This window comes from Pogoniulus pusillus, chromosome 7, assembly GCF_015220805.1.
Source record: "Pogoniulus pusillus isolate bPogPus1 chromosome 7, bPogPus1.pri, whole genome shotgun sequence".
Lineage (NCBI taxonomy): Eukaryota > Metazoa > Chordata > Aves > Piciformes > Lybiidae > Pogoniulus > Pogoniulus pusillus.
In genome coordinates, this window is record NC_087270.1 from 40897163 (window position 1) to 40924904 (window position 27742).

Consider the following 27742-nt stretch of genomic DNA (forward strand, 5'->3'; position numbering starts at 1 on the left):
GGAAGGTGTGGGGGATGCAGCTGAACTTCTTGGGTGCTTTGAGGCTTTTGCAACCTGATTACAAGAAGACTTAACGAAGTGTCTGCCTCCCATTTGGGGCTCGCTGCTGGCTGCGAAACCAGGTGGGGATCTGTGGCAAGAGCTCAGACCACAGGCTTTAAGTGGCTGGGTTTGCTCACACTGGGAGGGCTGGGGCAGAAATGCAGATTTACTTTTGCCAGGGGCAGAAATGCAGATTTACTTTGGCCAGGGGCAGAGATGCAGATTTACTTTTGCCAGGCAAGCTGTGCCAGCCCCATCTTACAGCAACCCGTGATCTCTGAATTACTTGGCTACGTGGCCAAAGCCACGTTGTAATGGCAAGGCTGGGTCGTTACAGGTAGGGCTTGCTGTGGAGGTGGGGGGATGTGTGTAATCATGCCAGTAGGACTGCAAAAAAGGGGCAGTTGGAAATGCCAAATATCCACCTCGTTGGTGAATCCTGAATTCACACTGCTGTCTGGCAGGAAGGTGTAAAATACGCCTTTGGTGCGCGGGTGTGAAATGCTGCCTGGATAACCAGGCAAAGACGTGAGAACGTGTGCTTGCTCCCCAAATTAACTTGACTTAGAAAGGTAAATTTCATCATCAGGTTGCATTGAGCATTTTTTTATTATTATTATTATTATTTTAGAGGGCAACAAAAAAACCCAAACAAACCCCAAACCAAACCTCCAACCTTTGTGCGTCCCCTTCACGGAGCCAAAACCTTGCAGTTGTTGATGATAGCGTCCAGCGTTGCAGCACGATATTAAAACCGCTCTGGTTCTTGCAAGTCTTCTCCACATCAGCGGTCACAGTGACCTGTCCAAGCTGTAAATACATCTGTAATGACAAATTAAACCTCTGCCATGCCTGAGCAGTGAGGTCTTTCGACACGGGCACGTAGACGTGTGACAGCGCTCGCGAATGATCTGATCACCGCTGGCTTTGCAGCGGCTGGTACGAGGGGTACGGAAGGCTTGTTTTGAACCCCCTCGTGTTCTTGCTGGGCTAAGCTATAATGGGTTTAAGCCTTTTTTTCTGGCAGAGATGTGTGGAGTTTTCTTTTCCCCTTTTAGTTTTTCAGAAGGCCTCTCGCTGGGGTACGCTTGAGTTTGCCGCGGTCCCTGCGCTACAGCACCTGTGCAAACACGCGGGGCTCGCGGTGATGATTTCGTGCTCATTGGGATAAACTGGAGCTGGATTTTCTCCCCCTTCCTCCCCTCCCCCCCACCCAAAAAAAAAAAAAGAAATATATATATATATAAAGTCTGCTAGGAAAAGAAAATCTCTGGGCAAAGATTTTCACAGCTGGACAGAGATCTGACCCCACCATCAGTGCTGAAACGTTTCAGCTTTCAGGGTTTGGCAAGGTCTGGATTTTAAAGTCAAGTTTTGAGGTAGTGTCAACTGGAAGCGCAAAGGAGTTTTTCTCTTCCAAGAAGTGCAGGATGATATTTTGCTCTCAATTGCTGGCACTGAGGGGTTGTTTAGCTCAGTTAGGTGGACACTTATGTGTAGAACGGACTGCTTGCTTGGAGTGAGAGCAAGCTGAGTCTCTCCCATGTCTTTTTGTTCTTTCTAAGACTAATCCCGCTGTTTCACCCAGTGAAGGCTTCCAGGATCAGACTCCAAAAGAGGAAAACTTAACAAAAAAATACTCATTATGGACTGTGAAAAAAAAAAAGGCAAACCCCCAAAAAATAACCTCAAAAGCTCCACTTTGCTCGTTCAGAGCTGAAACCATTCCTATTTAAAAGCAAAGGGAGGTTCGCTGGGAGCTGGCGCGGGATCAGGCTCGTGCAAGAAGCTTCCAAAGAGAAGCAAAGCAATTATATGGGGGGGGGGACACACACAGACCTGTAGGTTTTCTTCTGCCCTAAAAGTCAGTGAGATCTGTCCTTTTTTTTGTTCTTTTTTTTTTTTCCTTTCTGGAAAGTGGCCACTTGGTTTCCATGTTGCAGCATAAAGGGATTAGTGTTTTGTTAGGTTGGTTGGTTTCTTTATTTCATTAAACTATTTTTAACGAGCCATAAAAGCTGCTGAGCTTCTTAGAGGAGCTGGCTGGGCTGGAACAGCTTGCAGCAGCCTTGGGAGAAGACTTGGAAAGTCATTTTGTTTGGGAAAGAGAAGGGGGGGGTGGTGGAAATAATTCATGGAAAGTCAAGGGGAAAAAAATAATTCATGGAAAGTCAAGGGAAAAAAAGAAGAATTCATGGAAAGAGAAGGGAAAAAAAATCAGCTTTCCACCCGAGGTGGGGTGAGGGCAGCCAGAGGAGAGATGCAGCAGGGCTGATCTCCTGTCTCTACCAGGGACTGGTACTGGACACTTCTGAGTCTGCCTGGAAATGTTTCTTCCTAATCTCTGGGAATTAGGGCTGTGTCTGCTAGGGAAGCATTTCAGGAGAGGTCCCACAGTGGGATGCTGCTGCCTGCTCTCTCTCTCTTCCTGAAGCTCAGCCATTTTCCTACAGCTGATGCTTCCAGACTAAGCGTAGTGTATTTACAGAGGTCCTGGGTAGGGCTGGGTGCCTGTGGCTATTGGGGTCTCCTAAAAGGTTGAAACTCAGCCCAGAAGAACAGGTTGAGGGCGGACTCATAGAACCATTTTGGTTGGAAAAGACTTCTAAGATACCAAGTCCAACCGCTAACCCAGCACTGCCAAGTCTGCCACTAAATCCTGTCACACCTCCTGCCCCAGAGATGGAGCACGAAGGGAGATGGAGGTCAGGCTGCTCCCCCAGAGACAGATTTTGCCAACTCTTGGTTGTTTTGTTTTACTCTGTTTTATTTCAGCCCCAGCTCCTGCATGCATGGTGTGCTCTGGCTGTATCTATAATACGTAAGCAAGATTCAGGTCGTCCCCTGGCCTTGAGAGGCGGGAGGAGTGAGCTGCCTCTTTCGGCTCCTCAAACACCTCCAAACAGTTTGGGAGGCATCTCCCTCTTGTCTGCTCCTCAGCTGCCTGCCCTTGGCTGCTGCCAGCCATTGTGCCTCCATGTGCCTCGCTTTTCCTTCAAGCTCCAGCTTCCGGAGTGGTGTTATCATTTGTCAGGCTCTGGTTTTTGCAGGAAGGGAAGGAACAAGAGAAAAGCTGGGAAACCCTGATTCCTGTCAGATGAAATTCTAGAAGGGACTGAAAGAAATCACCTAGTATTTCCCATTTAAACTGCTGTGAGTTGGGTTTGCAAGCCAGGGAGCCATGGTTAGTTAATATTCAGGGCTTGCAGCGCTGGAGCCGTCGGAAGCGAGCGAGGCGGTGAGCGCCAGACATCAGGACTCCTCTGAATGACGTCCTCGGCCCCAGATGGCTGAGATTATTTTGGGAAGCGAGTGCTGGCCCCTGGGGCTGGCTGCTCAGGGGCCTGGCTGCTGGGAAGGACACCAAGTTGGGACATACCTTGGTGATGTGAAGTACGAGAGGGGCAGCTGGTGTGGAGGGGATGTGTCCTCCTCACGCCCCTCTGAGCCAGGAGGATAGCTTGGACTGTAGGCACCACTGAGGCTTTTGTCCAGAGGTGACTTACGTTGGATCCTTCCTTGCTTGAAGGGGGCTGCTCATCGACCCTGGGAGTTCCCCTGACCCTCTAGATGTAAAGATCTGCCCTTGAGGCTTTTCCCAGTCCCCAGCAGAAGCGGGAGGACAAAATCCATCTCGATCCCACCTTCCCTTTGCCCCCTGCCAAGGAAAGGCCTCCCAACAGCAGGGCTACCTCTCTGCCCCACTACCTGCCCTCTCCAACCATTTCTATCCCTAACCCAACACCCCAGTCAGGCTCTGTCACCTCCCTTTTCATGCCAAATCAATAACAACGGGTGAGCAGGTTAATTATAATCACAGAATAAACGCCACGGTCTCAAAGTTCACTCAACTTCAGCAGCGTTTCAAAACGACGGCAAGAAACTTTCATTGATTCCTCCCCGGGGCAGGTGTGGGAGTTTGAACCTGTCCCCACGCTGATCCTGATTCAAGACCTACTCAATTTTCTCCCTTATCTCAACTTTCCCCTATCTTATAATGCCTGTTATTTTAGATAAAAAGTCCAATCAATTGAGTTAGAAAAACTGCAAGTTATAGGTTGCCCTGATAAGTTCGGTACCTGCTGGTTTATTGGCCTGGGCTGAAGTTTCTGTGCAAACTGACCTTTACTGGCAGCCAGCAGAATCACTCCATCCTCCCACCCCATTCAAGGGGCTGAGTTGACTTAACATCCAGAATGACTAATAAAAGAGGACAAGAGAAGGGCCAGGGGTTAGACAAACTGACTGTCCCCTGCAACATGATGAACTGTAGTAAACACCTTTGTGTTTGTCCCTGGCTGGCGTCCCACTGAGAGGCCAGGATCTGGCCTCACTTAATTTGGTGTAAACTCTTCTGAGCAGGTTTTATCAGTATAACAGCCCCTGAACTCTTCTGAGCAGGTTTTAGCAATGTAACACCCCTGAACCGGAGTCACTGCCTGGGTATAAGTAACAGCCCCAGTCTGGAGTCACTGCCTGGGTCTAAATAACAGCCCCAATCTGGAGTCACTGCCTGGGTCTAAATAACAACTCCAATCTAGAGTCACTGCCTGGGTCTAAATAACAGCCCCAATCTGGAAACACTGCCTGGGTCTAAATAACAGCTCTGATCTGGAGTCACTGCCTGGGTCTAAATAATAGCCCCAGTCTGGAGTCACTGCCTGGGTATAAGTAACAGCCCCAATCTGGAGTCACTGCCTGGGTCTAAATAACAGCACCAGTCTGGAGTCACTGCCTGGGTCTAAATAACAGCTCTGATCTGGAGTCACTGCCTGGGTCTAAATAACAGCCCCAGTCTGGAGTCACTGCCTGGGTCTAAATAATAGCCCCAGTCTGGAAGCACTGCCTGGGTCTAAATAACAGCACCAGTCTGGAGTCACTGCCTGGGTCTAAATAATAGCCCCAGTCTGGAGTCACTGCCTGGGTCTAAATAACAGCCCCAGTCTGGAGTCACTGCCTGGGTCTAAATAACAGCACCAGTCTGGAGTCACTGCCTGGGTCTAAATAACAGCTCTGATCTGGAGTCACTGCCTGGGTCTAAATAACAGCCCCAGTCTGGAAGCACTGCCTGGGTCTAAATAACAGCCCCAATCTGGAGTCACTGCCTGGGACTAAATAACAGCTCTGATCTGGAGTCACTGCCTGGGTCTAAATAACAGCTCTGATCTGGAGTCACTGCCTGGGTCTAAAAGCACTCCTAAACTAGAGTCACTGCCTGTGTCAAAGTCAGTGAGCTGAAGAAAACAGGGGTGGGAGTTTGGCTCTGCACATGATCATCAGCGTTGATAAGTGCTGTTGTGCTCAGAGAGGGCTTGGACGTCAGGAGCAGTAGATGCCCTGCACACCTCATGTGTTCCTACAGGGGGTGTAAGCATGTGTTATTTATTGCAGAAGGGATCTTAAAGATGTTGAAGTGCAAGAAGCCTGGTGAAGAGTCTGGGTCTCAAAACCAGGTCTTGTGAGGAGTGGCTGAGGGAACTGTTGTTTAGTCTAGAGAAGAGGAGGCTCAGGGAAGACTTTATTATGGTCTCTACAACTCCTTGGAAAGAGATTGGTCTGTTCTCTCTGGTAATAAGCAATAAGATGAGAGGAAATGGCCTCAAGTGGCAGCAGAGGAGGTTTAGATTGAATAGTAGAAGAAATATTTTCCCTGATTTTTTTTCTCAAACACTGGAATAGTCTCCCCTGGGAAGTGACTGAATCACCAAGCCTGGAAGAGGCTAAAAGAAGCAGAAATCATAGAATCATGGAATCACAGAATCAGCCAGGTCAGAAGAGAGCTCCAAGCTCATCCAGCCCAACATAGCACCCAAACCTGGCCAATCAACCAGACCATGGCACTAAGTGCCCCAGCCAGGCTTGGCTTCAACATACATTTGCCCAGCTGATGCCCTTGTAATGATCCCAAACAGCAGCAATTTCCCCTGGCCCAGAGCTAGCCTTGGCTTTGATCTCTCTGGGTGCCAGCAGTCACCTCCATGGAGAGAGGTGGCCACCATCAGAGAGGCAGATGATGCACAAGGGCAGACAGCCATAATCCATTGGGTTCCCATGTTTTAAGGAGTCTCAGCTCATCAGCTGCTCTGAAGAGCTCTGAGCAGGCCAAGGGCACATGAAGGCTGTGTCATGCTTGATGATGAACTAGCACCAGATGCCAGCCATGAGACCAAACTCTTCAGTCATTAGCATGGCCCCTGGCATGGTCCAAGCAGAGACCATCTCAGCCTGACCCAAGTGTCTCCTAGTGAATCATAGAATCAAGCAGGTTGGAAGAGACCTCCAAGCTCATCCAGTCCAACCTAGCACCCAGCCCTCATCAATCAACCAGACCATGGCACTAAGTGCCCCAGCCAGTGTGAAACAGTTTGAATGTGACTATTGTAGATTGAGGTCCAAAAGCATCTGAACATGGCCAAACTCTGCTAGATGTGATTAGAGTCAGCGTTCATCAGGTCCCCAGTAAGCATAAGGCTACCTCCCATGACTCAGTCATAGACCAGCAGCTTGGCATGCCTCCACAGCACACCTGCTTGCCCCCTCTGTGGGGACACTGGATCACAGGATCACAGTGTCACAGGGTATTAGGGGTTGGAAGGGGCCCAAGGAGATCATCAAATCCAAGCCCCCTGCCACAGCAGGACCACACAATCTAGCTCAGGGCACACAGGAATGCATCCAGACAGGCCTGCAAAGGCTCCAGAGAAGGAGACTCCACAACCTCTCTGGGCAGCCTGTGCCAGGGCTCTGGGACCCTTCCAGTCAAGAAGTTCCCCCTTGTGTTGAGCTGGAACCTCCTGTGCTGCAGCTTACACCCATTGCTGCTTGTCTTGTCCCAGGGAGCAGTGAGCAGAGCCTGTCCCCCCCACCCTCCTGACCCCCAGCCCTCAGAGGTTTATAAGCATTGATTAAATCCCCTCTCAGTCTTCTCTTCTTCAGACTAAGCAGCCCCAGGTCCCTCAGCCTCTCATCATCAGGCAATGCTCCAGTCCCCTCATCATCCCCCTAGCCCTCTGCTGGACTCCACTGGACATGGTTACACATGCCAGAGAAGATCCATTGCCTGTGGTCAGCTCAGAAAGAGCTGCCCAGGTGGGACCATGACACTGAAAACCCCAAGCCTTCCTGATCATCCATGTGTTTTGCCCTTCATGCGCTGGACCTCCTGGGGATGGCACTAAATGACCTTCAGAGGTCTCTTCCAAGCTAAACCATTTTGTGACTCAGTGACCCTTGTCTTTGCTGAGGCACATCCATTTGCAGATGGGACACAGCTCAAGGAGGAGAATGCTGTGGCTGGTTTTGGTTTGTCAAGAGGGAAAGACCATCTCCAGGTGCCTTCTGCCAAGCAGACTCCAGGCTGTGGATGGTCCCATCCTGACCCAGCCTTGGACACTCCATGGTGGTCTAAGATCTGTTTAAATATATTTGGAGAGTCAATAAGCAGAGGAATCTCCTGTTTATGTAAGAGTTATAAGTAGGAGTAAGAAAGGGGAGGTCACCTTGGTGAAGAGAGACCTTATTGCTCTCTATGACTACCTGAAATGTCTTAGCCAGGTGGGGTTGGCTTCTTCTCCCAGGCACCCAGTGACAGAACAAGAGGACACAGCCTCAAGCTGCACCAGGGCAGGTTTAGACTGGATGCTAGGAAGAAATTCTTCACAGAGAGAGTGATTGGCATTGGAATGGGCTGCCCAGGGAGGTGGTGGAGTCACCAACCCCAGAGGTGCTTAAAAGGAGCCTGGATGTGGCTCTTGGTGCCATGGTTTAATTAGAAGCTGTTAGGTGATAGGTTGGACTCAAGGATCTCAGAGGTCTTTTCCAACCTGGTGAATTCTGTGCTTGTGTGATGGGATCCCAGCAAAAGAAAGCAGAACATGAAGTCCACTCATGCACAGCTTGGCAGTCAGCAGAAGCTGCTGTCAGACCCCAAGCTGCTATCAAAAAGCTGCTCTGACCCAAAGCACCTCAGATGCTCATGGATAGGTGCATGCCTGTCTGCTGTACAGCAGACTTTGTCTTTTGGATGTGGGACATGGTGCTTCAGGGTGCAGGTCAATAGTCTCTCCAGCCAGCCTTGGTAACAGCCACCAGGCTTGATGGTCAGGGCTCTAGTGTCAATGTTTTCCCATTCAACCAGGCTGGCCAGTTCCTCAGGGCCACCTCCTGCCCGTGCTTGAAGCAGGTAGTCTGTGCGAGCTGCTGCTAAGGAACCCAGCCCACTTCCACCCAGCCCTCGACTGACCTCTGCTTGTCTCCATGTCTCTGACTGTGGCCTTTGCAGATCTGCACTGCTGTCCCCCTCCAGTGAGGCAGGGAAGAGCCTCTGCTCCTTCCCACAACGTTGCCAGGAGATGAACAGCCTTGCTCAAGGGAAGCCTCTTGCACAGCCAAGACTGAACTCAAACCCAGGCCCAGCATTTGACCAACCTTCCCATTGTGTCCCTCTTGCACATGATCTCAGCTGGTCCCTTGGCTGCCTCTACCTCCATCGTCCTTCAAAGCAGGGAAAACATATCCACGAAGGAAAGGAGTATTCTTGGCTCCTGGCAGTGGTGTGTGCCACAGACCTTGGCTTGCCACAGGCAGCTGAGGGAGCTTTGCAGGGGAGGGACACAGTGTTCCCTTTGCCTTGATGAGAAACATTTGGCCTGGGAAGGACTGCCCAGGAACAGTCTCACCACAGTGTTTCTGAAGCAAGAGAGAAAAACAAAAGAGATTTCTCTGCCTTTTGGGAAGCATCCTGTGGCCCAGCCAGACTGTAGGTTGTGTGTGGAGCCTCTATTCCAAGAGGGATGTGGAGGTGCTGGAGTGTGTCCAGAGCAGGGCCAGGAGGATGCTCAGAGGCTGCAGCAGCTCTGCTGTGAGCACAGCCTGAAAGAGTTGGGGCTGTGCAGGCTGGAGCAGAGGAAGCTCCCAGGTGACCTTCTTGTGGCCTTCCAGGATCTGAAGGGGGCTACAGAAAATCTGGGGAGGGACTTTTGAGGCTGTGAGGGAGTGCCAGGACTTGGGGGAATGGAGCAAAGCTGCAGGCTGCACACCCCCAGCTCCCTCAGCCTCTCCTCACAGGGCTCTGCTCCAGGCCCCTCCCCAGCCTTGCTGCCCTTCTCCAAACACCTTCCAGCACCTCAACCTCTCTCTTGAGTGGAGGAGCCCACAACTGGACACAGCACTCCAGGGGTGGCCTGAGCAGTGCTGAGCACAGGGGTGGGCACAAGAACCTCCCTTGTCCTGCTGCCCACACTGCTCCTGAGCCAGCCCAGGATGCCATTGGCTCTGCTGCCCACCTGGGCACTGCTGCCTCATCTGCAGCTCCTCTCTCCCAGCACCCCCAGCTCCCTCTCTGCCTGGCTGCTCTCAGCCACTCTGGCCCCAGCCTGTAGTGCTGCTTGGGGTTGTTGTGGCCAAAGTGCAGAACCCTGCCCTTGGCCTTGTTCAGTCCCATCCCATTGGCCTCTGCCCACCCATCCTGCCTGGCCAGGTCCCTCTGCAGGGCTCTGCTACCCTCCCACAGCTCCACAGCTGCTCCTAGCTTGGTGTCATCTGCAAACTTCCTGATGCTGGACTCAATTCCTTGCTCCAGATCATCAATAAATGATGATGAGGGGAGTGGTGCATCTCTGACAAGGAAAGGCTGAGAGATCTGGTGCTGTTTGGCCAGGAGAAGACTAGGAAGTGATCTTCTCAATGCTGATCATTATAGGGCAGACGGCAAGAGAATGGGGCCAGACTCTTGTCAGTGGTGTTCAGTGACAGCAAAAGGGGCAATGGGTGCAAACTGGAACACAGGGTGTTCCTTCTGAACAGGAGGAAAAACTTCTTTCATGTGAGGGTGATGGAGCCCTGGAACAGGCTGCCCAGAGATGTTGTGGATGCTACTCTGCAGAGATTCAAAGTCCACCTGGCCACGATCCTGTATCACCTGCTCTAGGTGAATTTTGTGGCTTGCCAGGATCTGAAGGGGGCTACAAAAAAGCTGGGGAGGGACTTCTGAGGCTGTGAGGGAGTGACAGGACTGGGGGGAATGGAGCAAAGCTGGAGGTGGGGAGAGTGAGAGTGGAGGTGAGGAGGAAGTTGTTGAGCAGGAGAGTGGTGAGAGGCTGGCAGGGGTTGCCCAGGGAGGTGGTTGAGGCCCCATGGCTGGAGGTGTTTGAGGCCAGGCTGGCTGAGGCTGTGTGCAGCCTGCTCTAGGGTAGGGTGTCCCTAGGCATGGCAGGGGGCTTGGAACTGGCTGCTCCTTGTGGTCCCTTCCAGCCCTGACTGATTCTATGAGTCTGCTTTAGCAGGGAGCTTGGACTAGATGATCTCCAGAGGTCCATGCCAATCCCTGCCATTCTGAAATCCTGTGACAAACCATCCTGAGCAGCTGGGAAAGACAAATTCTGCTCCCCCCCACCCCCCTTGTGCCATCATGGTTGCCCCTTGAAGCAGAAGGTGAGGGTGTCTTGGGTGGGATTCCAGGGTATGCATGTGTCCGAGGGGCCAATGTCCTGTGCCTCAGCTCTCAGAGGCCATCTGGGCACAGTGTACACATAGGCTCATGGCTCTCACCTCTTATCATAACAAATTGGTTTAGGAAACTGCTCCTCTGTGGGGAAAACTGCTCTCAGGGTCTGTTTAGAGCCTCTAAGTGCCTGGATGGATCTGAAGGACAGTTTCTCCTTTGCTGAGTTGCTTCACTGGGTTGAGCAGAAGGGGGAAATGTTGATATCAAATATCCCTCCAGCTGTAAACAGAACTCCAGGGCTATATGTTAATGGAAGCCTCCATTCCTCTTCACCCAGAGGGGGTGAGAGCAGAAGGGGTTGGAGGGCAGAAGAAGGTAGAGGACTTGGTTGTTATCCCCCTTCTAGGGCCTGGTTAGGAACAGAAACTCAGTTGCTGGCTCTGAACTGATGGGATTCAAAATCTCTCAGGAATGTGTTTACTGTTATTGTTCTCTTGGCTCCTGATCCAGCAGGTTTACATGTTCAAGATGATCTCTCCAAGCTTAACAGAGAGAAAAGCCCAAAGAAACCCAGCAGGTCTGGAGCCAGGAATGGACACATTGTCAGGCTGGTGTTTGCCAAGGCCCAGAGAAGGCTGCTCAGGGAAGTGGTTGAGTTACCATCCCTGGAGGCATTTCAAAGACAGGCAGATATGGTGCTGAGGGACAGGGTTTAGTGGTGACTTGGCAGCCCTGGGTTAATGGTTGAACTCAGTGATCTTAAAGATCTCTTCTGACCTAAATATCCTAAGGCACTTCAAACCACTCTTCAGACTCAAACCCTGAGCAGCCTCCCAGCTGACCTGGTTGCCAGAGGGCATCTGATTGGGAAGTCAAAAGTAGGCTTTGGGTGCACCATAGCCTTGACGTGTTGGAGAAGGAGCCTGTAGGTGTGGGCTGGCTGGCAGTGCCCAGACCTGCTTTCTTGCTGAGCCCTGCATTCTCTGTACCACTTGACCTCTGTGGACCTGGTGGTGGATGTGAAGGACCACTCCCAGTGACTAGGAGCTATGAAGAGTCAAACCCAAGAATGCTTTTTCCCTCCTAGACCCCAGTGCCCCACTTAGAATCACAGAATCAACCAGGTTGGAAGAGACCTCCAAGATCATCCAGCCCAACCTGTCCTTCCTGTACTGAGGAAAGACTTCTTGTCCTAATGATTTTGGAGGAAGACTACAGTGTTCTGTACAGGTGAAGGCTCACACCCTCCTTGCCTTCTGTCTGGAACCATTCATTCAGCCCTTCCCAAGACATCAGACTTCTTCCCATTCCTGTTGCTCCCCTCTGTTGCTGGATGATTCACAGACCCATAGAATCAACCAGGAGTTAGTTAGGAGCTAGCCCTGGCCCCCTGGGGACTGAATGTCCCACTGTGGAAAGTATTTCTGACAGCAGCATGCTGAAGGCCTCACCCAAGATTAGGAGCCCATTGTGCAACACCCAAGGGCCATTTTCTGCCCTGGGGACCTTGCAGCTCTCATAAAGTGGAGGTGTAAGGGGGAAAAGTTCTCCTTTTACATAGCAAGTTTATAACCAGGTACAGGACCCAATGCATTGTCCCCAATGGCCAGGTCATCCAGCAGGCTTTCAAGGGTTGTTCTCAGCTGAGAAGATCCTTTGTGGACTAAAAGAAGGAGCTTCTAAAGAACTCAGTAGAAGGTTATTAACATTAGCCAGCATCAAAGATCCAAATCACAGAAAGGACTGCATGATCCTAAGCAGTGCTACAGGCTGGGGCCAGAGTGGCTGAGAGCAGCCAGGCAGAGAGGGATCTGGGGGTGCTGGGAGAGAGGAGCTGCAGATGAGGCAGCAGTGCCCAGGTGGGCAGCAGAGCCAATGGCATCCTGGGCTGGCTCAGGAGCAGTGTGGGCAGCAGGACAAGGGAGGTTCTTGTGTCCCTGTGCTCAGCACTGCTCAGGCCACCCCTGGAGTGCTGTGTCCAGTTGTGGGCTCCTCCAGTGCAGAGAGATGTTGAGATGCTGGAAGGTGTTTGGAGAAGGGCAGCAAGGCTGGGAAGGGGCCTGGAGCAGAGCCCTGTGAGGAGAGGCTGAGGGAGCTGGGGGTGTGCAGCCTGCAGCAGAGGAGGCTCAGGGCAGACTTCATTGCTGTCTGCAGCTGCCTGCAGGGAGGCTGTAGCCAGGTGGGGTTGGGCTCTGCTGCCAGGCAAGCAGCAACAGAAGAAGGGGACACAGTCTCAAGCTGTGCCAGGGCAGGTCTAGGCTGGATGTTAGGAGGAAGTTGTTGGCAGAGAGAGTGATTGGCATTGGAATGGGCTGCCCAGGGAGGTGGTGGAGTTTCTGTGCCTGGAGGTGTTGAAGCCAAGCCTGGCTGGGGCACTTAGTGCCATGGTCTGGTTGCTTGGCCAGGGCTGGGTGCTAGGTTGGGCTGGATGATCTTGGAAGTCTCTTCCAACCTGTTTGATTCTATGATTCTATGGTGTGGTTGACTGGCTAGGGCTGGGTGCTAGGTTGAGCTGGATGAGCTTGGAGGTCTCTCTCAACCTGGTTGATTCTGTGGTTCTATGATTTTTAAAGGTCTCCTCTAACCCAATCCATGCTGTTAGTGATTCCATGCCAAGGTGTAGCCAAAGGTCCCTGGGGGAGCTGTATGCTCAAAGAAGTTGATGCCATCCAGCACAGCCACTCGAGTCCTGGGCCAGTGTCCTTCCCAGCACCATCCTCCCCTCAACCCTGTGCCAGCGCCAGCCCTACCTGGCTTTGGGAGAGGGAGTAAATCTTTGCAGCAGCAAGGCCATTAGGGAGGTCACTGGATGGGCCCATAAATCTCCATTATCAGGCAGCAGCTCCTGTGCCACAGAACGGAAATCATTGCCCTGAGTGTGGCTGGGGGGAGCCTTTCCTTCCCCCAGCATTGTTCGGAGCCCTCCGGGAGCCGCTCGGGCAATTTGCTGCCTGAATAAATGTTTCCTTTCCCAGCTGCTAAGTAGAAGGAATAAGTGTCAGGGGATCTCATAATGCCAGGATTTAGAGCTGCAGCCCTGAGATGGAAGCCAAGAAAACACTTGGCTGCTTTTTTTCCTGGGAAGCCTCCTTAATCCCCTTTATTAATAACAATGGCAAATTAAACAATCAGGCCACTTGCAGCCTCATGACCTCGCAGCCCAATAGAGCTCAGCCTGGCAGTAGTAGCTCTGGGTTCTTCTGGCAGTAGATCTTGGTTCTTGTGAGCACTGAGGCCTGGAAATATTTGGGTTTTTTAGATGTGGGACATATCACAGAGAGAGTGATTGGCACTGGAATGGGCTGCCCAGGGAGGTGGTGGAGGCACCAACCCTGGAGGTGTTCAAGCAAAGCCTGGCTGGGGCACTTAGTGCCATGGTCTGGTTGATTGGCCAGGGCTGGGTGATAGGACTGGATGGGCCATGGTCTACTTGACTGGGTAAGGCTGGGTGCTAGATTGGACCAGATGAGCTTGGAGGTCTCTTCCAACCTGCTTGATTCTATGATTCTATGGTCCCCACATCAAACTGTACAGGCTGCAGAGGTGGGCACAAGTCAACCTCATGAGGTTTAACAAGACCAAGTGCAAGGTCCTCCAGCTGGGTCAAGGCAATGCCAAGCACAACTACAGTCTGGGCAGGGACCTGCTGGAGAGAAGCCCTAAGGAGAGGCACTTGGGGGTGCTGCTGGAGGAGAAGCTCAACAGGAGCCAGCAGTGTGCACTTGCAGCCCAGAAAGCCAAGCAGAGCCTGGGCTGCAGCAGCAGAAGTGTGGCCAGCAGGGCCAGGGAGGGGATTCTCCTCCTCTGCTCTGCTCTGCTGAGACCCCACCTGGAGTCCTGCATCCAGTTCTGGAGCCCCTGGGACAAGAGGGCTGTGGAGATGCTGGAGAGTGTCCAGAGCAGGGCTAGGAGGATGCTGAGAGGGCTGCAGCAGCTCTGCTGTGAGCACAGACTGAAAGAGTTGGGGCTGTGCAGGCTGGAGCAGAGGAGGCTCCCAGGTGACCTTCTTGTGGCCGTCCAGCATCTGAAGGGGGCTACAAAAAAGCTGGGGAGGGACTTTTGAGGGTGTGAGGGAGTGGCAGGAGTGGGGGGAATGGAGCAAAGCTGGAGGTGGGGAGAGTGAGAGTGGAGGTGAGGAGGAAGTTGTTGAGCAGGAGAGTGGTGAGAGGCTGGAATGGGTTGCCCAGGGAGGTGGTTGAGGCCCCATGGCTGGAGGTGTTTGAGGCCAGGCTGGCTGAGGCTGTGTGCAGCCTGCTCTAGGGTAGGGTGTCCCTGGGCATGGCAGGGGGCTTGGAACTGGCTGCTCCTTGTGGTCCCTTCCAACCCTGACTGATTCTATGACTCTGTGATTCTACACAGCACCTCTTTTAGACAGAAATCAAGTCTCTTGTCTTCCATGTCTCTGTTGGGACCTGCCTCCTCTAAGCCAGTACTCCAGCAGTGTCCAAGACACATCCTCTGCCACCATCAAAGAGCAGAGACTCTTTCTGCTCCAGGTTAGATCTTTTGAGGTCAAGTAGCTCAATCTGCTGTGACAGAGCTCCAGGAATCGTTTTAATGAGGTTGCACTTTGCAGATGTCATCTTCTGACTCAGCATCAGGTGGTGTACCCAAGGGCCCCACCCATTTGCTATCACCCCATGAGAGCTGGGACTAGGGAGAGTCACCCATTGCGTGGAGCCTCTGTGTGCTCTTGGAGCAAAGTCTGTTCCTTCACCATCTTGAGCACCAAACAGTTCCTGCTTATTGATGTAGGGATTTTTTTTTGCAAGGAAATGAGTTCTTTCCTGAGCAGCTTTTCCCATCCCTTCTTTTTTAAAGGTCTTCTTTTTGATTCTTTTCCAAAGGAAGTTTATTTGATCTAGAGTTTGGCTGTGGCTGAATGGGTGATTTGAAAGGGGCAAGCGAGGTGGTGTGGTTACAGCTTCACTGAATCCACACCTACAAAACCCCAAATCACCTGGAGGGATTCTCAACTTTCTTAAACCACCAGAAGTGCTCAACAGTAAGGAGAGGCTCCTGAGTTGCTCAGAAGATTCAGAGATTCTGGATTCTGACATTTGCCAGCTCACAGATATCAGGGGTTGGAAGGGACCCAAGGAGATCATCCAGTCCAAGCCCCCTGCCAGAGCAGGACCACACAATCTAGCTCAGGGCACACAGGAACACATCCAGACAGGCCTGCAAAGGCTCCAGAGAAGGAGACTCCACAGCCTCTCTGGGCAGCCTGTGCCAGGGCTCTGGGACCCTTACACTCAGGAAGTTCCCCCTTGTGCTGAGCTGGAACCTCCTGTGCTGCAGCTTCCATCCATTGCTGCTTGTCCTATCCCAGGGAGCAGTGAGCAGAGCCTGTCCCCCCTCCTAACCCCCAGTCCTCAGAGGTTTATAAGCAGTGATTAAATCCCCTCTCAGTCTTCTCTAGTCCAAACAGCCCCAGGTCCCTCAGCTTCTCCTCACCTGACAGTGCTCCAGTGCCCTCATCATCCTCACAGCCCTCTGCTGGACCCCCTCCAGAAGATCACTGTCCCTCTGAAACTGAATGCAGTACTCAAGGTCACTCAATGCAGTATTCAAGGTCATTGAATGCTGTACTCCAGGTCTCACCAGGGCAGAGCAGAGGGGGACTCATAGAATGGTTTGGGTTGGAAGGGACCCTAAAGACCATTCAGCTCCAACCCTCTGCCATGGGCAGGGACACTTTGCTCTAGACCAAGTTGCTCAAGGCCTCATCCAGCCTGGGCTTGAACACCTCTAGGCAAGAGTCATCCACAGCCTCCCTGGGCAACCTGTTCCAGTGTCTCACCACCCTCACTCTAAAGAATTTCATTCTAATCTCCAGTCTAAATCTGCCCTCCTCAAGCTTCAGTCCATTCTCTCTCATAGAATCTTAGAATCATAGAATCAAGCAGGTTGGAAGAGACCTCCAAGCTCAGCCAGCCCAACCTAGCACCCAGCCCTGGCCAATCAAACAGACCATGGCACTGAGTGCCTCATCCAAGCTTGGCTTCAACACCTCATGGTATGAAACAACCCCATGTGAAAAATCCCTTCCCAGCTTTCTGGATTCCTTCTCTTCCAGCTCAGGGACCCTTGGGTGCCCTCATTTACTGTCTTCTAGTATTTGCACATGGGCACAGGGTGTCAGCTCTTGCCAGTTTCAGGCTGTGTTTTGGGAAGAACTGGGCTCACACAAATCATAGAATCATAGAATCATAGACTCATAGAATCAACCAGGTTGGAAGAGACCTCCAAGCTCATCCAGTCCAACCTAGCACCCAGCCCTAACCAATCAACCAGACCATGGCACTAAGTGCCTCATCCAGGCTTTTCTTGAAGACCCCCAGGGACGGTGCCTCCACCACCTCCCTGGGCAGCCCATTCCAATGCCAATCACTCTCTCTGTGAAGAACTTCTTCCTAACATCCAGCCTAGACCTACCCTGGCACAACTTGAGACTGTGTCCCCTTGTTCTGTTGCTGCTTGCCTGGCAGAAGAGACCAACCCCACCTGGCTACAGCCTCCCTTCAGGTAGTTGTAGACAGTAATAAGATCACCCCTGAGCCTCCTCTTCTCCAGGCTAAACAGGCCCAGCTCCCTCAGCCTCTCCTCTGTGTCTCTCTTTGCTAACCCCACTTCAGCCATGAGTTACTCCTTTTCCTGTTTCATGGTGGTGATGTCTCTTACAGGCTCTCCAAAAATAGTCTGGGGGGAAGGAGAAAACAAGGCTGGTATTTGACCAGAAGCCTTCTTAGAGATCAGAGAATCCACAGGGAATGGAGACACAGCTTGGCCAGAAGCCAGCATTTGTTGGTTTGCTGTTTTGGGAACTCTTATCTTCTGGCAGAAAGCTGAGATACTTCTAACAGCAGCAGGTGGAGAAGCACAAAAACATAGCACAATGCACAGTTAATAGTTGAAGAGTTAATGCCAGGCTGGTCTGTATTAGCTGAATGTCTTGATGAGAAAACTCTTACTGCCCTCCAAACATCTCCTGTGGCCTGCAGCTTGCTGGGGTTTTGTTTTTCAGCAGCCTGGCTTATTCCCAGCCTATGCTAAGTAATGGAGTCCTTCACTGGCATTTGGTGTTTTCTTCAGCTCTCCAGTTATTTTACCACAGAATGGTTCATACTGGAAGGGACCTCCAAAGGTCATAGAATCAGGCAGGTGGGAAGAGAGCTCCAAGCTCAGCCAGTCCAACCTAGCATCCAGCCCTAGCCAAGCAACCAGACCATGGCACTAAGTGCCCCAGCCAGGCTTGGCTTCAACACCTCCAGCCACACAGACTCCACCACCTCCCTGGGCAGCCCATTCCAATGCCAATCACTCTCTCTGACAACAACTTCCTCCTCACAGCCAGCCTAGACCTCCCCTGCCACAGCTTGAGGCTGTGTCCCCTTCTTCTCTTGCTGCTTGCCTGGCAGCAGAGCCCAACCCCACCTGGCTACAGCCTCCCTGCAGGGAGTTGCAGACAGCAATGAGCTCTGTCCTGAGCCTCCTCATCCCTGACTGGTTCAATGATTCTATTCTAACATGAATGTTCCCAGCCCTTGGCTCTCTGCAGCATCTTCTCTCTGCAGAAGGGCTGGGTGGGAGCTGGCATGGGCTGGGTGAGGGAGAGCAGGGGGTGCACGGGCATGGCTTTCCCTGCCCAAAGCTGCCTGTTGAGATACACTTGGGCAGCTCTGCTTGGTGGGTCCAGACTTGCCTTTGTCCACGGTCAGAGGCAATTTGTCTTGACTGCAAACGTGGCTCTTTGCCTGCCCCAGTCTGCTTGCCCTGGCTATGGCCAGTGTTGAGCACTGGATAAGGCCTGAGCAGAAGGGAAGGTTTCTATTTCTGTCTCCTCGTACCCATGTCCAGGCACATTCCTGCTGCCACAGAACTCCTGCAGCCAACAGGCAGGGAAAGGGATTCCTTTTCCCAATACTCCCAGGGGCTTCCTGGGGAAAAGAAGAGCTGCTTCTGGCTGCAGACAAAACCTGCATGCTTGTGTTTTGTGGCAATGACCCCAGGAGCAGAGCAGAACTGGAAGCAGAGCCACCTGACTAACCAAGCCTTTGCCTTTCTTCTCCCCTCACGGCAGCAGAATTCTTTGATGATTACTCAGAGGGGCGAGAATGTGTCAACTGTGGGGCCATGTCCACCCCACTCTGGAGGAGAGACGGCACAGGGCACTACCTCTGCAACGCCTGCGGGCTCTACCACAAGATGAACGGCATCAACCGGCCCTTGTTCAAACCCCAGAGGAGGCTGGTAAGTCAGACCACACCGTGCCCGCTGGGCACGGCTGCCTGTCAGCAGCAGGAGCCAACAAGGCCTTGGCTAAGTGGAAATGCTGTCTGCAGCTGCCTGAAGGGAGGCTGGAGCCAGGTGGGGTTGGGCTCTGCTGCCAGGCAAGCAGCACCAGAACAAGGGGACACAGACTCAAGCTGTGTCAGGGGAGGTCTAGGCTGGATGTTAGGAGGAAGTTCCTGGCAGAGAGAGTGATTGGCATTGGAATGGGCTGCCCAGGGAGGTGGTGGAGTTGCCATCCCTGGAGTTGTTGAAGCCAAGCCTGGCTGGGGCACTTAGTGCCATGGTCTGGTTGCTTGGCCAGGGCTGGGTGCTAGGTTGGACTGGCTGAGCTTGGAGGTTTCTTCCAACCTGTTGGATTCTGTGATTCTACTACTTAGTGCCATGGTCTGGTTGATTGATGAGGGCTGGGTGCTTGGTTGGACTGGCTGAGCTTGGAGGTCTCTTCCAACCTGCTGGATTCTATGATTCTACCACTTAGTGCCATGGTCTGGTTGAATGGGCAGGGCTGGGTGCTAGGTTGGGTTGGATGAGCCTGGAGGTCTCTTCCAGCCTGGTTGATTCTATGTTTCTATAAAAGGACAACAAGAGGTGACAATTTTAAACTAAAACAGGGAAGATTCAGACTAGACAGAAGGAAGAAACTTTACAGTGAGGGTGCTGAGACACTGGTACAAGTTGCCCAGAGAGGTGGTAGATGCCTCAGCCTAATATGTCACCAGCAGAGACTGGATGAGGCACTTAGTGCCATGGTCTGGTTGATTGGCCAGGGCTGGGTGCTAAGTTGGACTGGCTGATCTTGGAGGTCTCTTCCAACCTGCTTGATTCTCTGATTCTAAATGTCAGGGGTGTTTCAGCTCCCTGGGTCTCCACCTGTCTGCCTTAGAATGGATGTGTTTGCTCCAGATTTCCACAACAATGAGACAGACAGACTGTCCTTGTGCTTGGCAAGCCTCAAAAGCCTGGTACTGCCCAGATCAGCTCTGCAGACAGCCAGGTCAGGCAGGGGAAGGGGCTGCAGGACACTGGGGCAGGACTCTGAAGCTAGTTTAGCAAAAGGCAGTCTTTGCTTTAGTGTATAAGGATGATGCTCTCTCCCTGGAGGTGTTCAAAGCCATGTTGAATGAGACCTTGAGTGACCTGTTCTAGTGGGAGGTGTTCCTGCCTATGGGGGGGGGGTTGGAACTGGCTGAGCTTTGAGGTCCCTTCCAACCTAAACCATTCTTTGATTCTATTCTGTATTGCAAACCCTTGAGGCTTCTTCACCACATTACCAGTCCATCTTCTCAGGGTCCTCATTCCTCAGTCACTGATGGGAGACTGCTCACATTTCATGGTGACTTGGCCACCTTTGCTGGATATCTTGCCCCTGGCTCTATTTGGTGAGCTTATGGAGCAGTCCAGGGCACCCTAATACCCGTGGGGGTATGCATGATGAACTCAGGGGACTGGAACACTTTGGGGCCTGTAAGGAAGATAAGGACAGAGGTTTTAGCAGAGCCTGTTGCAACAAGTTAACAGGTGATGCTTTTAAACTATGAGAGGGGAGATTCAGACAAGGAAGAAGGAAGAAATTGAGGCTGGTGAAACACTTGCACAGGCTGCCCAGAGAGGTGGTAGGTGGCCCCCATCCCTGGCAAGTCTCCAGGTCAGGTTGGATGGGGCTCTGAGCAACCTGGGCTAGTTGATGATGTTCCTGCTGACTTGAGGGGTTTGGACAAGATGACCTCTGAAAGTGCTTCAAACCCAAACCATTCTGTCATTCTATCACCCTGGTGTTGAAGTCCTCTCTGTCCCTGCTTATTTTGGTGAGGGGTTTTGGGAAGATCTTTGTTATCTTGTGGCCAAGAAGGCCAAAGAGATCCTGGGGTGCATTAAGCAGAGTGTGTCCAGCAGATCAAGGGTGGTTCTCCTTCCCCTTCACTCTGCCCTGGTGAGAGCTCATCTTGAATACTGCCTTCAGTTTTGGGCTCCCCAGTTGAAGAGGGACAGGGATCTGCTGGAGAGGGTCCAGCAGAGGGCTGCAATGATGATTAGAAGACTGGAGCACTGCCTGATGAGGAGAGGCTGAGGGACCTGGGGCTGTTTGGACTGGAGAAGACTGAGAGGGGACTTGATAAATGTTTATCAATATCTGAGGGCTGGGGGTCAGGATGGGGGGGACAGGCTCTGCTCACTGCTCCCTGGGATAGGACAAGCAGCAATGGATGGAAGCTGCAGCACAGGAGGTTCCAGCTCAACACAAGGGGGAACTTCTTGGCTGGAAGGGTCCCAGAGCACTGGCACAGGCTGCCCAGAGAGGTTGTGGAGTCTCCTTCTCTGGAGCCTTTCAAGGCCTGCCTGGATGTGTTCCTGTGTGCCCTGAGCTAGATTGTGTGGTCCTGCTCTGGCAGGGGGGTTGGACTGGATGATCTCCTCGGGTCCCTTCCAACCCCTGACATCCTGTGAGCCTGTGATCCTGCGGTCATCTGTGTCCCAAGGCAGGGATCCATCATGATCCCAGGCACAAAGGAGCCAGCAAGCCATCCCTTAGGGCCATATTCTCCCATTCTTTCTCTTCCATGAGGCTCCAACTTGCAACCTCCTCTTTGCATCACTCAGAATTTTAGGTCTTTTCCAACCCGATTAATTCTGCGGTTCTGTGTTAATCAGAAGGTGTTAGGGGGATGGGTTGGACTGGATGATCTTGAAGGTCTTTTCCAACCTGATTCATTCTGTGATCCTGACGACCTGCCTGAGCCCTTCTGCAGATGCCAGCAGGATACTGGCAGCTGGGAAGCCACAGCCACAGCTTCGCAGCGCCCTCTTGTGGAGAAACCCATCCCGGGCTCTGCACTGACCCAGCCAGCAGCGACTGCTCCTCTGCACCAAGGCTCTCACCCTCTTTCTTTCACTTGCTGGTCTACAGGATCTCCTAGGGCTTATCCCTGCAGTCAGGAACGGCCTGTTGGGTGCCACAGAATCATGGAATCACAGAGTCATCCAGGTTAGAAGAAAACCTTAAGGCCATAAAGAACAACTCCAGTGCCAGTACAGGTTGGGAACTGATCTGTTGGAGAGCAGCATAGGGGAAATATCTTTATTGATGATCTGGAGCAGGGGATTGAGTCCAGCAGCAGGAAGTTTGCAGATGACACCAAGCTAAGAGCAGCTGTGGAGCTGTTGGAGGGTAGCAGAGCCCTGCAGAGGGACCTGGCCAGGCTGCATGGGTGGGCAGAGGCCAATGGGATGAGACTGAACAAGGCCAAGGGCAGGGTTCTGCACTTTGGCCACAACAACCCCAAGCAGCACTACAGGCTGGGGCCAGAGTGGCTGAGAGCAGGCAGGCAGAGAGGGAGCTGGGGGTGCTGGCAGAGAGGAGCTGAAGATGAGGCAGCAGTGCCCAGGTGGGCAGCAGAGCCAATGGCATCCTGGGCTGGCTCAGGAGCAGTGTGGCCAGCAGGACAAGGGAGGTTCTTCTGCCCCTGTGCTCAGCACTGCTCAGGCCACCCCTTGAGTGCTGTGTCCAGTTCTGGGCTCCTCCATTGCAGAGAGATGTTGAGGTGCTGGAAGGTGTTTGGAGAAGGGCAGCAAGGCTGGGGAGGGGCCTGGAGCAGAGCCCTGTGAGGAGAGGCTGAGGGAGCTGGGGGTGTGCAGCCTGCAGCAGAGGAGGCTCAGGGCAGGGCTCATTGCTGTCTGCAGCTGCCTGCAGGGAGGCTGTGGCCAGGTGGGGTTGGGCTCTGCTGCCAGGCAAGCAGCAACAGAACAAGGGGACAGAGTGTCAAGCTGTGCCAGGGCAGGTTCAGGCTGGATGTTAGGAGGAAGTTGTTGGCAGAGAGAGTGATTGGCATTGGAATGGGCTGCCCAGGGAGGTGGTGGAGTCTGTGTGCCTGGAGGTGTTGAAGCCAAGCCTGGCTGGGGCACTTAGTGCCATGGTCTGGTTGATTGTTGAGGGCTGGTTGCTAGGTTGGGCTGGCTGAGCTTGGAGGTCTCTTCCAGCCTGCTTGATTCTATGATTCTGTGATTCCATGAAAGAGACCTGGGGGCTTCCACTGGGCAGAAGGTGACCATGAGCCAGAAATGTGCTTCTGTGGGCAAGAAGGCAAAGGGCATCCTAGGGTGTGTTAGATGGGCTGTGGTTAGAAAGTCAAGAGAGGCTCTCTTCTCCCTCTACTCTGTCTTGGTGAGGCTGCATCTGGAATATTGTGTCCAGTTCTGGGCCCTCCAGTTTAAAAAGGACCTCAGGGAACTGCCTCAAAGAGTCCTGTGCAGAGCCACAAAGATGCTGAAGGAAGTGGAACATCTCTCTTATGAGGAAGTGTTGAGGGATCTGGGGCTCTTTGGACTGGATTCTGTCACAGTGTAACCCTTTTATTTTGGAGAGTAAGGTATGCCAGGGGCCCCTATAAGGGGAGATACTTCCCTTTGCTGCAGGCTGTCTTTGAAGCCCTTAGTCCAGTACAGAGGCTGATGACTGAACCTAATACCTGGTGAGGTTACAACTAAAGGAATGTTTGGTCTTCCAGCCTCAAGAAGCATTTCAGTTTAAGATTTTATGACATTGTAGCTGTAGGTGAACTGATCCCTTTTCATAATGGGGGAGGAGACAGAGAAAAATGTGGCAAAGATCACTGAGGAAAACTGGTAGAATCATAGAATCAGTCAGGGTGGGAAGGGATCACAAGGAGCAGCCAGGTCCAGCCCCCCTGCCATGCCCAGGGACACCCTACCCTAGAGCAGGCTGCACACAGCCTCACACAGCCTGGCCTCAAACACCTCCAGCCATGGGGCCTCAACCACCTCCCTGGGCAACCCAGTCCAGCCTCTCACCACTCTCCTGCTCAACAACTTCCTCCTCACCTCCACTCTCACTCTCCCCACCTCCAGCTTTGCTCCATTGCCCCCACTCCTGCCACTCCCTCACAGCCTCAAAAGTCCCTCCCCAGCTTTTTTGTAGCCCCCTGTTGCGGAGGGGCAGTAATAATTCGTGGCCGAGAAGAAAATTTATCAAAAATAGATATTTTTTATTTTTACAAAACCCGCCCCCACAACTATATATACAAAGATTAATTTCGTTTGATAAACAGGTTCAGTTGCATGAGAATTCTACGAGGATACCATTAATAATCTGACTATATATATTTGGAAGTCAGTTTTTGGAAAAGGATTCTGCTATTAATTAATAGCGGTTTCTTACTAAATTAAGCTAAGCCAAATAACTCACTCAGGCTGGCTCGTGCAGTCGGTCTTCCTCCTCCAGCGGCTACAGGAGTCGTTAAGAGTCGTTAAGGGTCGTTAGGCAGACAAAGGTGTGCCTAACACCAAGGCAAGTCCTTTATCTCTCTGCAGTCCAGGCACAGGAGAGTGAGCGAACTCGTCCAGGCACAGGCAAAATCCAAAGCGGGAACCCCAAAGGCGGGAAGACCCCCAATATTTATACCCTTCGCTAGACAAAGGGCAGAGTTACCACACTTTAGGCGCGAAAGCGCACGGCCAATTCCAGCCTGGCTCCAGCGCGGGAACTCACGGGGCAGTCGCCGCCCCCTTCTCGGCTGCAGGGCAGGCGAGGGGGGGGGAAACCAGGCGGCTTTTCCCCTTTCCCCCCGAAGTCCGGGCAGGAGAGGAATTTAGGGGTACAGGACTCCAGGACATCCCACCCCGGTGGTAATGAGCATCTTTGTCTAGAACTTGAGTGAGAGGTGATCCCCCTTCAATTTAGGAACCTATTAATATATATATATGGCTTAGCCTTTTCCAACATTAACAATACATTAATCGCCCCAACAATATTTAACAATACTTAACAAGGCTTAACAATAGCCCAAACAGTATTAAATAAAGCTACACAGTCAATTTGAAGATTGCTCTGTTCCTGGTAGAGCAACCAAGTTCATGGCAGAGCCTTGGATGCTCTGAGTCCATGGCTGGAGGTCACAGTCCGTGGGTCCGGATGCCATCATCCACTGGCCACCCCGGTGATATGACTCCATCTCTCGTGTAGCTGGTTCTCCCTTTCCCAGGTGCTGGTCAGGTGGTCAGGAACTGGTCCTCTGCCTCGACCTTAACCTGTAAGGAGACAAAACCTGCCTCGGCCTATAAAGGCCAGGCTTAGCAATTAATAGTTGGGGACGATCCACCGTGCACTGATCCGGTGGCCTTTTCCATTTGCATCTAGGGCTTCCCAGGCATATAAGCCTCTGGGTTTACCCCATGCCATTGGCACTACCCCTATAGGTTGGCCTTTTGTACTGGGGCAGGTGGTCAGTGACCACGTGGCTCATCTAGGCAGCAGGTCTTTATTCTGGGGGCTTCTGTAGCTCTCCCCGTGACTGCTGACCATTAAAAGCTGCCGAGCCACTATTACACTAATTCAGTGTTTTGCCTCCCGTGTGGGAGACGAGAAAGGGTTAACCTTTCTGTCTGGGGACGAGCTGCAGTTCCCAGCGGGGGGGCTGCCGCTTCTGGGCGAGCCGCTCCCGGAGCCACCGCTGGGCGAGCCGCTGCCGCTGGCCCTGGCGCGGCTGCCTCTGGATTTTGCAGCCGATTTCTGAAGGCACCGCACTAGATCCTTCAGCTGCCAATCTGCCAGCTGCCTTAAAACAGTTTTAGGTACCCCTAAAGTCAGGGCTTGTCTATACCAACTGTTCTTTTCTCTGGGTCTCCAGTCACTCTGTGGGTCTCTGCCCCTTCCCCTCGGGGAGAAGCCTGAAGGACCCGTCCCCCTGGGGGGGCAGTCCTGCACTGGCCGGACCTGCCTGCGCAGAGTCCTGGGATTTTCTGGGGGAGAAGCACGAGACTGTCTCTCCCCAGCCCCTTTTCCTTCAGGAGACCCAAACCCAAACTGCAGCCCGTGGGCATTCAAGTCAGTTAACAGTTCAGCCCAAGTCATTACGTGCTCTTTAGCACCATCGTTCTCTGAATTCTCTGCAATCACACGTTCAATTTTCTCAACATTCTTCATTAGTTGGATTTGCAGAGTTGCTGGCAAACCCTTCATAATAGGGTGCAGTCTCTCCGGGTCCACAGGGGCATAAAACGGGCAATCATAATGTCCCTTATCATAGATAGCCTGGACACAGGCAAGTCTGCGGAGAGCAGTGATGAGCTCAGAGGAGCTGGTGACCTTTAGTTCCGTCGGCTCCCCCCGGTAGGCTGGACGGACGCTGCTTGCCCAGTAGGCTATCCGAGCGGTGAGGCTGTGTGTCCCCTCGGGTTCACGTGTCAGGAACACATCGTCCCCCCAGTCTCCAGCAGCTTCCTGCGAGTCTAGAAGGACCCGGTCCCCACCGGCTCGGGACACTCGATACACATAGTCAGCGACTGAGTCCTCAGGATCTCTCGCATATTTGACTTGTAAGTCACTGAGCTGTGCGTCTGTGAACTGTTTTTTGATCACGGTGGTCCCTGCAGCGCCTTTCCTGCCCTTCACGGACTCAATTCTTATCACAGGCAACACGTGCCTGTGCACCGCGGCGCCCTCCTCACCGGAGCTCTCTTCTCCGCTAGCTACGGGAGAGTCCGGTCGGGACCTGCGCTTTCTGCGTGGCTTTGAGGCTTTCTGCCGCGCAGAGGCATGTGCAGAGGAATTCTCTGAGTCTCTGGCAGAGTCTTTTGTGCCTGGTTTCGGGGAACTCCTCTCCCCCGAAGAGCCCCTCGGGGCATTCTCTGCCTTTCTCCCCGATTCCCGCGAATCACTCCATTCAAATTCAGACACGGAGACCGAAGAGGTGGTGTCTGCAGGCGTTACAAGCCTTTCTTTCATCCGGGCAGTCAGTGCCGCGGTCAGGCTCTTTGTCTGCGCCAGCATGCTTTCCCATATACTTTGGCATTTAGCTTTTTCGGCTAATAAATCCTTTTCCAAGGCCTGAATTCTTTTTTCATAATTTTCAAATTCGGCCAGAGTCTGGGTCACGACTGACCCCAGAACAACAGAGAAATGCTCCGTTGGAGACTCAGAAATCACAGGGTCTGAGCGCTCAGCTAATTTCTCCAGGATTTTCTCCGGATTTTTACAATTTTTCTGAGCCCAAATTAAATCAAGCCCTGTGATTAGGCATCCCTTTTCTTGTAGAAATTCTATGATTGAACTACCCTGCATACACTGCGCCATAATGTTGCGGAGGGGCAGTAATAATTCGTGGCCGAGAAGAAAATTTATCAAAAATAGATATTTTTTATTTTTACAAAACCCGCCCCCACAACTATATATACAAAGATTAATTTCGTTTGATAAACAGGTTCAGTTGCATGAGAATTCTACGAGGATACCATTAATAATCTGACTATATATATTTGGAAGTCAGTTTTTGGAAAAGGAGTCTGCTATTAATTAATAGCGGTTTCTTACTAAATTAAGCTAAGCCAAATAACTCACTCAGGCTGGCTCGTGCAGTCGGTCTTCCTCCTCCAGCGGCTACAGGAGTCGTTAAGAGTCGTTAAGGGTCGTTAGGCAGACAAAGGTGTGCCTAACACCAAGGCAAGTCCTTTGGTCTCTCTGCAGTGCAGGCACAGGAGAGTGAGCGAACTCGTCCAGGCACAGGCAAAATCCAAAGCGGGAACCCCCAAAGGCGGGAAGACCCCCAATATTTATAACCTTGGCTAGACAAAGGGCAGAGTTACCACACTTTAGGCGCGAAAGCGCACGGCCAATTCCAGCCTGGCTCCAGCGCGGGAACTCACGGGGCAGTCGCCGCCCCCTTCTCGGCTGCAGGGCAGGCGAGGGGGGGGGAAACCAGGCGGCTTTTCCCCTTTCCCCCCGAAGTCCGGGCAGGAGAGGAATTTAGGGGTACAGGACTCCAGGACACCCCCTTCAGATGCTGGAAGGCCACAAGAAGGTCCCCTGGGAGCCTCCTCTGCTCCAGCCTGCACAGCCCCAACTCTTTCAGGCTGTGCTCACAGCAGAGCTGCTGCAGCCTCTGAGCATCCTCCTGGCCCTGCTCTGGACATACTCCAGCATCTCCACATCCCTCTTGTCCCAGGGACTCC

At 52.5% G+C, this 27742-nt stretch overlaps 1 protein-coding gene across 2 annotated transcripts in view; it reads left to right on the forward strand.

Moving 5' to 3' along the window:
* Nucleotides 1-27742, forward strand: part of GATA4 (GATA binding protein 4) — a 43457-nt gene that overhangs the window by 6249 nt on the left and 9466 nt on the right. Inside the window, exon 2 of one of the 2 annotated variants that reach the window (XM_064146691.1) lies at nucleotides 18570-18739. In XM_064146691.1, the coding sequence (XP_064002761.1) occupies nucleotides 18570-18739 (170 nt within the window). The remainder of the gene's footprint in view (nucleotides 1-18569; nucleotides 18740-27742) is intronic. The other variant, XM_064146692.1, reaches the window with a different exon arrangement.